Source organism: Dioscorea cayenensis, unplaced genomic scaffold (assembly GCF_009730915.1).
Source record: "Dioscorea cayenensis subsp. rotundata cultivar TDr96_F1 unplaced genomic scaffold, TDr96_F1_v2_PseudoChromosome.rev07_lg8_w22 25.fasta BLBR01002038.1, whole genome shotgun sequence".
Classification (NCBI taxonomy): domain Eukaryota; kingdom Viridiplantae; phylum Streptophyta; class Magnoliopsida; order Dioscoreales; family Dioscoreaceae; genus Dioscorea; species Dioscorea cayenensis.
The window spans coordinates 313-15,711 of NW_024088429.1; the positions used below are offsets into that span (position 1 = coordinate 313).

At 32.2% G+C, this 15,399-nt stretch overlaps 1 protein-coding gene across 1 annotated transcript; it reads right to left on the bottom strand.

The window, feature by feature from the left end:
• Positions 1–12,466: 12,466 nt before the first annotated feature.
• On the bottom strand, positions 12,467–13,635 carry LOC120257356 (ethylene-responsive transcription factor ERF112-like). The gene is made up of 2 exons (XM_039264836.1): positions 13,218–13,635; positions 12,467–12,654 (listed from the first exon to the last, which is right to left on the bottom strand). Exons 1-2 carry the CDS (start codon positions 13,633–13,635, stop codon positions 12,467–12,469), a joined length of 606 nt encoding a protein of 201 aa, XP_039120770.1.
• Between the last annotated feature and the right edge of the window lie 1,764 nt (positions 13,636–15,399).

Below are 15,399 nucleotides of genomic sequence, written 5' to 3' on the forward strand. Positions count from 1 at the left end.
CCCGCTTTGCAATCTTGGACTCAACCGACTAGCGCTATACTCGATCAGTGATCGAGGGTCGCAGCTCTGCCATTCTGACACATTCGGGTTGGTCGGTAGTGGCTTAATAATTTTAAATACTTAAATACGATTATATATAAAATATATAAATACCAACTGCTCAAATAATTTTCCAATTTTTCCAAAATACCAGAATTCTAGCAAAATACATTTTTTAAAGAACTCTCGAAACATAAATTCAACATAGATCAACATCAATTTGATTTTCTCAGAAAACACAAATTTCGTGAGAGACTGCCCTCATGCAGATTCAAAAATAACATAAATCTCAAATTCAAAATCTGATGATACCAACACTCATGCAGTATACATGTGGTCGAAAACTCTACGAACCTGCGGTGGCAGCGTGCTGGGTTGAGGCCAGTCAGAAACTCGTGTCCTTAACGTTGACCCATCGGTTCACGCGGTCGGTGACCCGACTACCGATGAATATCGATCGAGGGCTCTACGCTCCCACACTAGGCGGCCCTCGTAGTAATCAACACCCGAGTCCACTCGCGCACCTCTAAAGGCGGCCCGTGGGGACCCGCTCTGCGATGAGTCGGATGGCCAGCCCGTCAGCAGTCAAAACCATCAAGTAAATACAGACCGATAATACCATCGTAAATCGTAAATGCACGAGGATCCTTTTCCGGGACAAGTATTCACGTCACGGAAATAACCATTATTTTCCATCAAAAGCCAATGCCAAAAGTATAACAATGCGTAATGCCCGGTAAAAGCTCGGATCAGCGATACCATTCCCTATGACGGGAATGAAAACCAATTCTACTAACAATCTTGGAGTAAAACATCTTTAATATGCTCACATGATTTATAAATCACTCCGAAATCGAAAAAGCATATATACCCATCAAAAATAAATACATGAGCCAGAATAATTAAATCGCATATACATGTATGTTTTTCTTATTCACTAAATCACGTATAATTATACAAAGCAGAATGTATCAATACGGTTATCATGAACATCGATGGCAAAACAAAATATCATTATATTTCAACTATATATGGAATCAAACATGATAAAAATGAAATACTTAAACATTTATTTTCCAAAATACTAGCCATTTAAACAATTATTTCAAAATAATAATAATTAATCAATTATTTAAAATAATAGCCACTACCAACTCACACTGGTGTCCTTGGGTTCCTTGCTAGACACAGGAACTCTCCCAAGCCTAATCGACACCTAGTAGGATAACATAATAAAAATAAATAAATACGACAACTAAAAACATAATTTATCCCAATAGAAAATACGAGAAATCGATAAGCGACTCTCTAATTGGCCCACTCACTCCAATCGGTTCAAGCACGGCGTTGTATAGCAAATTGAGTCTCGATTCTGATTAAGCCCACTCGATTTGGGACTAGACCATTTATGAACCAACACGAGACCAGCCTCAATTCCATTGAACCAGACTCAAATTCACTGAGACCAAACTCAATTCTTATTCAAAATCTATTGAACCAACTTGGTTTCGGTCCAAAATCCTTAGCCCAAATCAATTGAACCGAAGCCAAACCATCTCAACAGTTTGATCAAATCCAACTCAACCAAACCAATTCAACTCATACCCGATTTCGATTTGGTTAAAACTAACCAATTCAATCTAACACATCATCATTAACACTTAATCATCATCATCATCAACTTAATTAATCAAACCAAACCCTAATCTCGGTGCTCTCGATAATTCTGCTACTGATGAAAACCGAAAATCTCATCACTCTATTCAAGTAGATTCATCATAAATACGATGATTTTTCAACACAAATTGAAGCGACAATCATCTATAATCGTTAAACAGTGTTTTTTTCTACTCAAATCCATAATTATTTTCATCAAATCCATCAAATACACATATATACATGCATACATACACTCGTTCGTCAAAAATACCTAAGAAAAGCTGCTTACCAAATTCAAAAAGCTAATATCTCGATACCCTCCGACGATCTCAAGTCCTCTCCTAAAACCTCAAAGTTTCTTCCCGATTTCTTCATTTTTTCTTTTTTCTTCTCGGGTTCTCGTGGCGGATGAAGGGAGAAGAAGATGAGCCATCAAAATCTAGAGTTTTCTCAACTTAAGTTTTTCAGCCGAAATTCACATTTGGTCCCTCAAAAATATAATTTCTTACAAAACAGTCCCTGAAAAACTCACCAATGATCCCTGAATTATGAAATAGTATTCTCAAAAGGTCCTTTCAAATTATTCAATGATCCCTGGATTATAAAACAACATTTCAAAAAGATCCCTTCATCTTACCTTTCAGTCCTTGGTTTTTCGAAACATTTTTATATCAATCCTAATTACTCTTTAACCCAAAATACTGTTATAAACTTTCACATTTAAGTCCTTATTCTTTTCACTTGGGGTTTCTCAACAAGATTAATCATGAAAACCTTCTCTGCAACTGTAGTAATACCACTGAATATATTTTTCTAACGAGTTATCCACAGGTTCGGGTATTATGATCCTTCATAAGAAAATTTAGGTCCTCGAAATTTCTTAGCATTTATCCATCCGATATCACTCGAATTTCACTTATTTGTTCCAAGACCGCTTTCTCTTGCTACGAAATCGCTCGATCAGTAAAATAATCACTGACTGCGATTCGCTATGTATCGGTCGATAAAGAGCGTCCAAACACCTTTTCTTTGGCATCTTTAAGTTAACTCATTTTTGGATAAAATCAATTCGATAAAATCTCGTAGCATGATTCCGATCGCGATACACTACTCGACTCTTTTGTCTCAAATGTCAAAATCAACTATCGATGACTTCGATCCCGATGTCTGACTTAGGTTTTTAACCTAGATTGGAGACTCGAAATACTTCTATTGGGCCCTTAACTTTATTTCTAATCACTACTAACTCTCCAAGTCTAGACATGGCTTCTAAACTTAAGCTCGGATCCGACAACCCGTGATCTCTACTCAAACGGGATATCTCGACTCTCGACTCCGATACAAAAGATGTCGCACGCACCCCCTTTCTAGCGAGGTAAATGTGGCACCCATCGGTTAAAATTCTCTTTTAGCTGAGCCCGACACCCTCGCTTTAAACAAAATCGGATCTATAAATCACAATTTACAACTTCACACCAACTACTGGGTTCGAATACAGTAAATCTGTGAATACGATAACTCAAATTTGCGGAGTCCAATGGCTACGAGATCACGACACCAATAAATAGAAAGAAAGATATGGGACCCAGCTGCGATCTTGGACTCAACCACGACTAGCGTATACTCGATCGAGCGATCGAGGGTCCTCGCTCCCGCATTCTGACACGCATTCGGTTGATTTGGGTGGTGACTTAATAATTTTTAAATACTTAACATCTGATATATATAAAATATATAAATACCAGTCTGCTCAAATAATTTTCCAATTTTTCCAAAATACCAGAATTCTAGCAAAATACATTTTTAAAGAACTCTCGAAACATAAATTCAGCATAGATCAACATCAATTTGATTTTTCTCGAGAAAACACAAATTTTCAGTGAGAGCGCTCTCATCACGATTCAAAAAAATAACATAAATCTCAAATTAATCATAGAATACCCAACACTCTCGCCCAGCTAACAGTGGTGCAGAAAACTCTCTCGAACCTTCGCCGTGGCGCGGCCAGGTTCGGAGCCGTCAAGGAACTCATGTCATGCGTTGACCCATCGGTTCAGCTGGTCGGTGACCCGCTACCCGATGAATATCGGTCGGGGCTCTACGCTCCCACGCAGGCGGCCCTCGTAGTAATCAACACCCAGGGTCCACCACGCCACCTCAAAGGTGGCGCGTGGGGACCCACTCTCGATGAGTCGGGAGCCTTAGCCCGTCGCCCATCAAAACCATCAAGTAAATACAGACAATAATACCATCCGTATAAATCATAACACGGGATCCTTTTCGGGACAAGTATTCGCATCACGGAAATAACTATTATTTTCCACAAAGCGATGCCAAAAAGTATAACAATGCATAATGCGATAAAGCCAGGATCACGATACCATTCCTATACCGGAATGAAAACCAATTCTACTAACAATGCGATAAAAACATCTTTAATATGCTCACATGATTTCAGCTAAATCACTCCAAATCGAAAAGCATATATACCCATCAAAAATAAATACATGAACGAATAATTAAATCACGTATACAGTATATTTTTACTATTCATAAATCACGTATAATTATACAAAACAGAATGTATCGATACTGAGTTATCATGAACATCGATGGCAAACAAATATCATGTATATTTCAACTATATATGGAATCAAACATGATAAAATGAAATACTTAAACATTTATTTCCAAAAATACTAGCGAAATTAAACAATTATTTTCAAAATAATAATAATTAATCAATTATTTAAAATAATAGCCACTCACCAAACTCACGCGGTGTCCTTGGGTTCCTTCTTCAGACCCTGGAACCTCCTCAAGCCTAATCAACACCTGAGTAGGATAACATAATAAAAATAAATAAATCACGACAACTAAAAACATAATTTATCCCAATAGAAAATACAGAAATCAATAGCGACTCTCAATTGGCCCACTCTCCAATCGGTTCAAACCCGACGTTGTATAACCAAATTGGTCTCAATTACAATTAAAGCCAACTCGATTTGGGCTAGACCGTTTATGAACCAACCTGAACCAACCCTCAATTCCATTGAACCAAACTCAAATTCACTGAACCAAACTCAATTCTTATTCAAAATCTATTGAACCAACTTGGTTCAGTCCAAAATCCTTAACCCAAATCAATTGAACCAAACCCAAACCATCTCAACTTGATTTGATCAAACCCAACTCAACCAAACCAATTCAACTCAACCCATTTCAATTTGGTTAAACCCAACCAATTCAATCTAACCATCATCATTAACACCTTAATCATCATCATCATCAACTTAATTAATCAAACCAAACCCTAATCTCGGTGCTACAGTAATTGCTACAGTAAAACCGAAAATCTCATCCTCCATTCAATTTAGATTCAGTCATAAATACTGATGATTTTTTCAACACAAATTGAAGCAACGATCAGTCATAATCATTAAACATGTTTTTCCTACTCAAATCCATAATTATTTTTCATCAAATCCATCAAATACACATATATACATGCATACATACACTCGTTCATCAAAAATACTGTAGAAAAGCTCTTACCAAATTAAAACATATATCTCAGTAGCTCACTCCGACGATCTCCAAGTCCTCTCCTTAAAAACCTCCAATTTCTTCCCATTTCTTCATTTTTCTTCTCGGGTTCTGTAGCAGATGAAGGGAAGAAGATGAACCATCAAAATCTAGAGTTTTCTCCAACTTAAGTTTTCAGCCGAAATTCACATTTAGTCCCTCAAAATATAATTTCTTACAAAACAGTCCCTGAAAAACTCACCAATGATCCCTGAATTATGAAATAGTATTCTCAAAAGGTCCTTTCAAATTATTCAATGATCCCTGGATTATAAAACAACATTTCAAAAAGATCCCTTCATCTTACCTTTCAGTCCTTGGTTTTCAGAAACATTTTATATCAATCCTTTTTTAATTACTCTTTAACCCAAAATCTGTTATAAACTTTCACATTTAAGTCCTTATTCTTTTCACTTGGGGTTTCTCAACAAGATTAATCTGTAGAAAACCTTATCATGAATCTAGTAATATCTCGAATATATTTTCTGACAGTTATCCACGAGTGTCGTCGGTGATTACAATTATCTTGCGTGATATTTGAAACTTTAATTTGGATTTTTTTTCTAAAATAAATATATTTTGTAAAAGACCCGATATCAATAGATAAAAGAAAGAACAGCTGGTAATTAATTATTTTGTTTTTAAACAACTCCAATAACATAATATTGTGTTAATGTATTTAAAAACTAAGGAAATTCCAATGTAATTGGGAAAATGAAAAACTAATTGCAAATACAGTACTTATGAGGGTGTATATAAAAAAAGATTTTTTTAAGCCAAAAATGAAAACTTTTTAGTGTGTTAACTTTAACTGGTGGATGTCTTAACGGCACCGGACGAAGCGACACGAGTGTCCGCCGTGTTGTATTTAGGTTTAAAGAGTGGGAAACTTCACTGTTGTTATCGGATCCGGATTCAGATCCGATTATGATTGATCCGATATGGAACAAGGCGACAAAAGAAAAGGACTAAAAAGATCTCCATATTGGATGTTCATTAGCTACTGAATATTCTGTTATGATCCGAATACTTGTCATGAGACTCATGATTGGGCGAAGAATGACATGCGGATTCAGATCCGCATTGCACTATCGGATTCGGATGTTTTACGATTTTACTTGTATGAGCTTGTGTCCGGATTCGGATCATTATCTTTTTGAGTCCAATACGCTGAAGAATGGGATCCGATAAGCTTGATGTTGTGTGAGATTTGCTCACAAACAAATCATTTAAAAAAAATCATGAACAAATCATGACTACAATTTGAATTAAATTGAAATTGGGCTTTTTAAAAAAAATTATCTTTTTTCTTTAATCCTAATTGGTAATATCTTTATTTTTTAAAACTTATTTATTTAAATTTTAAAATAAAAATTCCAAGGTTCATTTGAAAATTCCTCTAATTAAAAATTTAATATAAATTATATATATTTTTTGTAAAAATATAAATTGTAAATTCATTGTAATAAAGAAAATATGAAAACAACACCTGTCAACTGTACAACAAAGGAACTGGTATTTATTTTTCTCTCAAATTAAGGGGGTGTTTGGATGTCAAGAGTGGAGTGGGAGTGAGGGGGGAGTACATGCAATCCCTTAAGGGTTCAAATTCTTTGTTTTATTAAAATTTTCATTAAACAAGAAAAGAAATAAAACAACTTTTTAATGAAATTATTTTGGTGGAAAAACTTTTAAATGAGAACTTGACACGTGCCATGAGATTTTTCCTACTTTTAATAGACACTAGTAGTGGCCGACTGCGTCTTTGACGCTTACGGGGTTATCTATAATGTTTTTTTTTTTGGGAAAAACTTTACATGTAATTAATATTTTATTTGCTGATAATTGTTATTTATTAGAAGTGTTTCATTAATTTTTTTTGAAAAACACATTTAATTTGCAAGTGTTTATTAATGTATTAAATACGGGCAAAAGTTCAAGTTTTTATTGTCCATTCCACATAGCAACATAAAAGGGTACAAAATAAATCATTTCATTCATGATTTTCATTATAAACGTATTTGCGTAGAAATATTTGTATGTTCAACATTGATCATCCATGGTAGCTTTGGAAGGTTGAGGTCGAGCAGTGATTTACGGTGGGTTTTTCGTAAGATGAGTTGGATTTGAGAGGTTTTTCCCATTGTTGTTTGATGAGTCAACCTCGAAAAATAATAATGTATTAGCTCATCATTAAGTAATGAGTTGTTGGTAATTGGGACGATATACTAAAAACATGCTATAGTTATTAATGTATGGATCGTTTAGTGTTACATTTGTTTTCCATGATAATCGAGTAAATCAATTAGTTATTCATTTTTATTTTTGTATTTTTTAAATTGATATGCAAAGTATTATTGTTATATGTGATCATTAATCATGATTAGTCTAAGATTAATTTGTAGTTAACTTGATATTTTTCACATATTTAAATTGAACTTACATTTTGGAGTGTTCTAGTTGCTCATAGTTTCAATTTAGTTTTGATGACACTTGTTCATGGCATGGGTGGTAGTCCTGTCATTTCGGTAAAATTTTTTACACATTAGCAATAACTATTAATGCATTCATATTTTGGAAAAAAAATTTCAAAAAACATTTGTAAAAATTTACTTGAGGTTTCTCCATGAGTCGCTTTTGCATTTGAAGCCGTGAGACAATAATATGTCCTGCACTTGAGGGGTGATGAAACCTTCTTCTACGAACTAGTCGATGAAAGAAAGCAATGAGTCGTAGTAGCCATTAATATTCAATAATCCAACCTATAACCATGAATAAGTTTGTCATAATTTGTTCATAATTTCCATTATGTTTGCCTATAATTGCCATTGAATTACCGACTTATTGTGTATGCCTAGTTGTGCCTACGTAATCACTTCAAAAAGTTCTTCAAGAGTACCATAACCTCCTGTATAATAATTTCAATTGAGATTAATATTTCAAGAGAAAAATTAATGACTTGTGAGAGGATGTATAATGAATGATATGAGAATGATACCAAAATAAAACAATGTTAGTGAATATATAACAAATATGAAATGTAGGTTGTGTAATAACCGAGGCATAGCAATAAAAAGCATCGAGTGCAGTCATCTACGCTTTTCTTTGGTGCATATCGACCCACGGGTTTTTACTTCTCCTATAGTGGCCTTGATGTCGACAAATTTACAAAACAATATATTATTGAATAGCCATTGGTATTTGTGTGTGGTTTTGGAATAGCTTGTCATAAAAATTCAATAATTTTTGTCATACACTCTTTATCTATTAGAGCTTTTGGGAATGATACTAAGCATATGGAGAAAAAAATGTTAATAACTCGATTTTTCAAATAAATGGTGTTTTTGAAAATAAAATAAACCATACCCAAGAACTTGTTTTTCCACCATTAAAGACGGTTTGTGATATCAAGCCCATTAATCCAATATTGCCTCCTCCATATACTAAATTAATGTCTTTCATCACACGAAAGGGATTTGCAAGGTTATTTCATATTTTTTGTAGTTGAGCATACACAAATGAGTAGGTTATATGATTATAAGAACAATAATAGAGAAAGAACAATGGAGCGGAAGAGAGTGATGAAAAAAACAATTAAAAATTAGGTAAAAAGTAAAACCAAAGCAGTTCTTTTGCCAAGATCAATAAGCGACATCTTGATAACTCTTTGCTTTTCCTAGAAAGTTGCTCACGTAAAAACACAAAGCCCCATCTTGAATTTGGATGTACTCATTCTCTTTCTTTTGTTTTGCTTTACTAACACTGCGAATTGCATTAAATTATAATAAGGAAAGATAAATTCAAGATGCAAGTATGATATTTGTTTTTCTTGCTATAAATAAAACAAACTGGTTGATAATTGAATAATAATAATAATAATAATAATAATAATAATAATAATAATAATAATAATAATAATAATAAGGATGAGCAAAAGAGGATCTTGGAATTGTAGAAAACATTAGATTGATGATATGTATCTTTTGTTGGAGTCTTACCACGTCTGATCTAGGATATTAATGATTGTGTTGGAAGAGTACTCTATTTCTATATATAGAGAGATGGTTTCCTTGTGTTGTTCTTCTTTGGTTCATTATATTGTTCATGTTTTTTCGGATTTTTTGAAAAAAAATAGATTTGATTTCCATTAGTACAATTTTTTTCTAAAAATGTAATTGAAAATGTTAAAATTATGATAAAATCCAAAAGAAGGGTAGATTTTCTTAAAAGAAGAGTAGATTTTTTTTAAAAGAAGAGTAGATTTTTTATATCAATCCAGCCAAAAAGCTAGCAAACTCTAGTTTTTGGATCATGATGATATTCCATTCAATCTGCTATAAGCTAGCAAACCCTAAAAATTTTTGATCCCAGATGATTAATGTGTGAGATTTGCATTGGATTGTCTCTTGATTGGATGGGAGACAATGAACAACATATATTGTGTTATAACATATAATGGGCAAAGACTAAGAAGTCAAGCTCAAATACCAAAAAATGGATCTAGCTATTTCATTCCATGCTTAAATGATTGGTTGGCGATCTTGACATCCATAACCATCTTTTTAGCAAATCTTGTTTTTCTTGGACAACTCATTGAGAACATAATCCTTAATATCTTTGCTCGAAAGATGCAAACAAATAACAATCATGTTTGAAAAACAATGACCATCAATTGTTAGATTGAGACAAGAAAAAGTAACATATAGATGTCCTATAACAGCAAAATCCTATGACAAATGATATAACTATCTAATAGCTACAAAAAGTCTTTTTGCCAAAATAAGCACAAAAGAAAAATATATGAATTGATGAAAAATTGTGAAAATTAAAACCAAATCTTACCTCCTTAGACAAAGAATTGACAACAAAATCCTTGATATCTCTAATGACATATACAAACAAATAATATAAAAAGTTGCGTCACGGAAAAACCATGGCGACAAGAAAAGACAAACAAACAAAACACACAATCTCTCTCTCTCTCTCTCTCTTTCTTTCCTCTATGTATATATACATCCATTTATTATGTGTTATTTTCTTTGTTTTTCTCTCTCTCTCTCTCTATATATATATATATACACTTCCATCTATCACAGCTTTGTTTGGGAGTTTGCATTTGTGGTGATCATTATTCTCTAGTTTGTTAGAACGTTTTTCTTTCCTTATCTAGGTCTATATTTTTTTTCTCTATGTATTTTCCTTCATTGGTTGCTTTCATTTTTGTTTGTCTTCAATTTTTTTTCTCACATTACTAATGATAAATTTTTTCATTTTGTTAGTATGGGAGAGAAGTATTGCAAGTCTTTTATTGACATCATCCCTCAAGAATTGATTGAAGAAATCACTGCATATATTGCTTCAACATCTTCTAGATCTCTTCATGATCTCAAAATATTACGTGGATGGTAATTTTATTAATTATTCATAGTATAAAAGGCATAGTTGCTTCTTTGAATTATGAGTGTATATATACATATATCTTTTTTGGGTTGTGAGGTTTTTTTATGTAGCGTCGAAAAAGTCGGAAAAGTTGGGCAGTTAATGCGGGTTGATAATTTATGGTATCTTGACATGAAGGAGTATATTAGTGTTCTTCAAAATTGTGCCCGGCAAGACAATTTGGAAGCTTGTTTGGTGCTTGGATTGGTGCAAAACTTATCTTTCCTTTTTATTGTAGATAAGTTATAGTATTAATATTGACAATATTTTTTTGACATTGTTTTTCGGATCGTTGTATGAAGTTGAAAATGGATTGAGGGCATCAATATCTAACAAATCGACTTTGAAAGGTCATTTACTTGCTGGGTATGTAGGGGAATTATTTTTGTACAAAAATCGGGGGAACACGTCCTTACGGCATGATAATGCTCAACATGGTTACTCTTTGGAAGAGTTGATCATGGCTCAAAAAACCATTTTGAAAGCAAAAAAATCAGTAATTATATAATAAATAATTGTAGATATTACTGACAAAAATTATTTAGAGATATCAGTATGGAGTATAGAATGTAAATGGATAGAAAAAAAGAGGGATGGGAGTGTGAGAGCCATTTGTGTGGTCGAAAAAAATAGATGATGTCCTTTGTAATGAATGGTTAGGTGAAGATGGATTAGTGAGAGAGTTTTTGTAGTCAAGTTTGTAGATGGAAATATGAATTTAATATGTTTACAACACTTACTGTAATGGATTTTTATTTGTAATGGAATTTTGAAGCAATGCTTAAAATTTCATTGTTTTGATTCATTTATTTGTTTAGTAATTTATTTATTTATTGAAAAATAAGTTTTGACTTGGGCTAACATGTTTTTCTGACTTCCAAATTTTTTTCAAATTTCTCATTGATGATGGATTCTTCTAATATTTCATCTTTTACCGATAGAATAGTTATGATGATTTTTTTCACATAATGTGATGGAGATGAGAAATTATCTTTTCTTATTATTTTTTTTTTGTCATTATATGATGGTTGTAAAAAAATGACTAAATTCTTTATGGTTTTGCATGGAGTCTTATTCTATGTATTTAACATAATAACAATAATTCTAAAACAAATCGAAAAAAACAACAGCAACCAACATGCTCCAAATGGCAATGAGTTAGGCTCAAATTTTATCAATTGATTTTAACATAATAATTTTTTAAAAAGGTTAGACCAAAAACAAAGTTAGGTTCCCATCCCTTCAAGACTCATCAATCTATTTCAATGCAATCTATCATAATAAAATTTTCAAATAAAAAAAATTCAAAATCCATGCACCAAATAGAGTTCAAAGGCTTTAGGGGGATAAACTTTATATGTATGTATATGTATGTATATGTATATATATATATATATCTATATGTGTGTGTCCAAATCTCATTTGGAAAGGTTTAAATGAGAGTGTAAGGGCTATTGAGTAATTTTATTTTGTTAGTTTAATCAATCTTGAAAGTCCAAATGTTACCATGTTTGATGTTGATGCAAGAGAATTTACTCTCAATATATACAAAGGATGTTTTTGTAAAATCATATATTTACATATATAATAACATTTGTAAAAATAAAAATAAACCTTAATCATGTTCTCTCCCCAAACATGAGATTATTAATTAATATTTTTTTAATTAATATTAAAAGATAATAACAATAATTAATATAATTTTTTTACCCTAAATCTTAACCTCAGGCCGTCCCTTCCATCATTCGATCGCCATCTCCCACGAGCGAGAGCGGATGAGTAGAGGGGCGTTAGCAGCAGCGTTGAAGAGTCTTGCGGGGATGAGCGGTGATCGAGCGAAGAATCCAGCGCATAGCGGAGGCGAGGGAAATGAAGGTGCGAGGCAAGAGAATTTGCTACGCCATCTCTCACAGCAAGGGGATGGATTCACTGTACCAACACGTTTACGATGAGGAATGAAGAGAACCAAAGATGGAGAAAGCAAAGAACTTGGAAAAAAATGTTATTATCTAAGTTTATGACGAGGCAAAAATCAACTATTTATTATCTAAGTTCATGGCGGACAAAGACAAGCTATTCGAGTTTTTTAAATTGAAAATTTTTTTATGCGTATCTTTTTTTGTCTATTTGCATTATAGTATGCAACCATTAATTATCAACTTCTTGTATTAATTACTTTCATTACATATATTAATTGAGTATATATGAAAGAATATGCTACCTAATAAACCATTTGAGAATTAATGGTACTTGTGTTTTATATATATATATATATATATATTGATGACTATCACGAGAGGTTTTTGATGATCAAACTATATTTCTATTAAATTTACTCATTTTATTCATAACAAAACTCTCTTTAATTATTTCATCGTTTTTTTCATAGCAAAAGCTTTCATCTTGCAATACATCATTAGAAGTGATGAACAACATACTCATTACTGATTACTAAAGATGAAGGTAATGCATTCGATTGACAAAAAAACTACGTAAAATGGTGGTAATATTGATCCAATCATCGTCATCTCTATCAACTAAATGATCATGATCATCATTAATCTCCAAGTTATCTTCAGAACAATATTCCTTCTCCTTTTCTGAAGGAAGAGGTGATGGAGGTGGTGATGGACGTGGTGGAGAAGGCATAGTGAGAAACTCATAGCAAAAATTAGTCTGAGCTTTCTTGATACCTCTAAAGGTGATTGATGACATGTCATAAGCCACTGCTGCTTCTTCTGGTGTATCAAATGTGCCTAACCAATGTCTTTTTTTAGTAGAAGGGTTTCTAATCTCTGCCGCATAACGTCCCGATGGTCTCCTTCGTACTCCTAAGTACCCCGTCGATGCTCTACATCGTCTTCTCTGATGACGGGGTAAGATGATGCATTGTAAGTCAAGCATGTCCATAGATGTGCAATGTTAATTGTTGCAAGATTGTTTAGTATCTTATCTCTATATAGATAGTTGAATTGAATAATATATATATATATATATATATATATATATATTGGAGGAAGAATTGAATTAGGGTTCTATAGAGTAATATAGGTGGTGTTGGGATGTCATACGGTGATTACTGTAGATGTCCTTATATTTGTAATCTAAGGCCGTTCTTGGATTATGAATCAATTTTATTTATTATCATTATGAAAAAAAATAGAAAGTTTAATGGGGAATAGGTTCAATACAACAAAAGAATATTAAATTAATAATAATAACATAAATTATTTTCATACAGTTTTTTTCAAAAAAAAACCCCAAACTTAATCAAACAGCTCTAAATGACATGAAAGGGATTTAAGGGGATTAACTTTATATACGTTGATCTTCTAGATCTTCTTCTTTGGTGACAGGTAGCCTTATGCATTGGAAGTCAGGTATGTCCATAAATATGTAATGTTAATTATTGCATGATTGTTTTGTATCTTATCTCTTTATATATAGTTTTATGCAATCATATATGTATATATATATATATATATATATAGTTTGGAAAAACAATTAAATTAGGGTTTTGTAGAGTAATGTAGGTGTTGGTCGGTTGCTATATGTAATGTTAATTGTTGTTAGGTTGTTTTGTCTCTTATCTCTCTATATATAGTTATATGCAATCATATATGTATATATATTTATATAGTTTGGAAAAAAACAATTGAATTAGGGTTTTTCTAGAGTAATGTAAGTGTTGTTAGGGTTTGGAATACAACAAGCTGCTTCAACACTTTGAACAACATGGCAATTATATCTCAACAAAGATTGATGCGATTGTATATCATGTTAGATTTAGCAGAGTGATGTTGGAGTGTTATTTGGGAATATTACTCCGACTTTCTCAAGTTTTTGTTTGTTTGTTTGTTTTTTTTTTTTTGGTTGGGATAGCCATTACTACCTCACAAATGTCTATATAGAGAAAGATAGTTGTTTTGTCTTGTTTGTCTTTGGTTATTGTTATGTTTTTTAAATACATTATATATATTATTTTGTCAAAGATTGTGATCATGTTTTGTTAGATTTTCTTAAAAGAAGAGTAGATTTGTTTTATATTTGAATTGATGAATTAGGGTTCTGTAGAGTAATATAGGTGTTGTTGGGATGTCATACGGCAGTCACTATAGACATCTTTATATTTGTAATCTAAGGCCGTTCTTGAATTATGATTCAATTTTATTTATTATCATTATGAAAAAAAATAAGAAAGTTTAATGGGAAATAGGTTCAATACAACAAAATAATATTAAATTTCCCACCCAATTAAACATCTCCAAATGACATGGAAAGGATTTAAGGGGATCAAATGTTAATCATCTAGATCTTCTTCTTTGGTGACAGGGTAGTTTATCTCTTTATATATACTTTTATGCAATCATATATGTATATATATATATATATATATATATTAGTTTGGAAAAACAATTAAATTAGTGGTTTTATTAAATTATTCAAGTGGCAGGATTAGTGTTACGCTCTCAAAAAACAATTAAACCAAAATTAGAAAAACCAAAAAATCAGCTATTAATATGATATATATGCATATATAAATATAGGTATGATTTTTGTTTATTTTAATTTTGTTTTTCATTTTTCAATTTTTGTATATATATAAATATAGGCATGATTTTTGTCTATTTTTATTTTTATTTTTCACTTTTTCCCAATTCTTTTCATATATAT

What these genes read in the sequence shown, in the direction of transcription:
- LOC120257356 (XM_039264836.1), bottom strand. Translation starts at nt 13,635, where the DNA reads ATGGACATGCTTGACTTACAATGCATCATCTTACCCCGTCATCAGAGA. An exon ending in CAATATTACCACCATTTTAC is followed by an intron (nt 12,655 to 13,217) that starts GTAGTTTTTTTG and finishes GTGTTGGTACAG; the next exon opens with TGAATCCATCCCCTTGCTGT.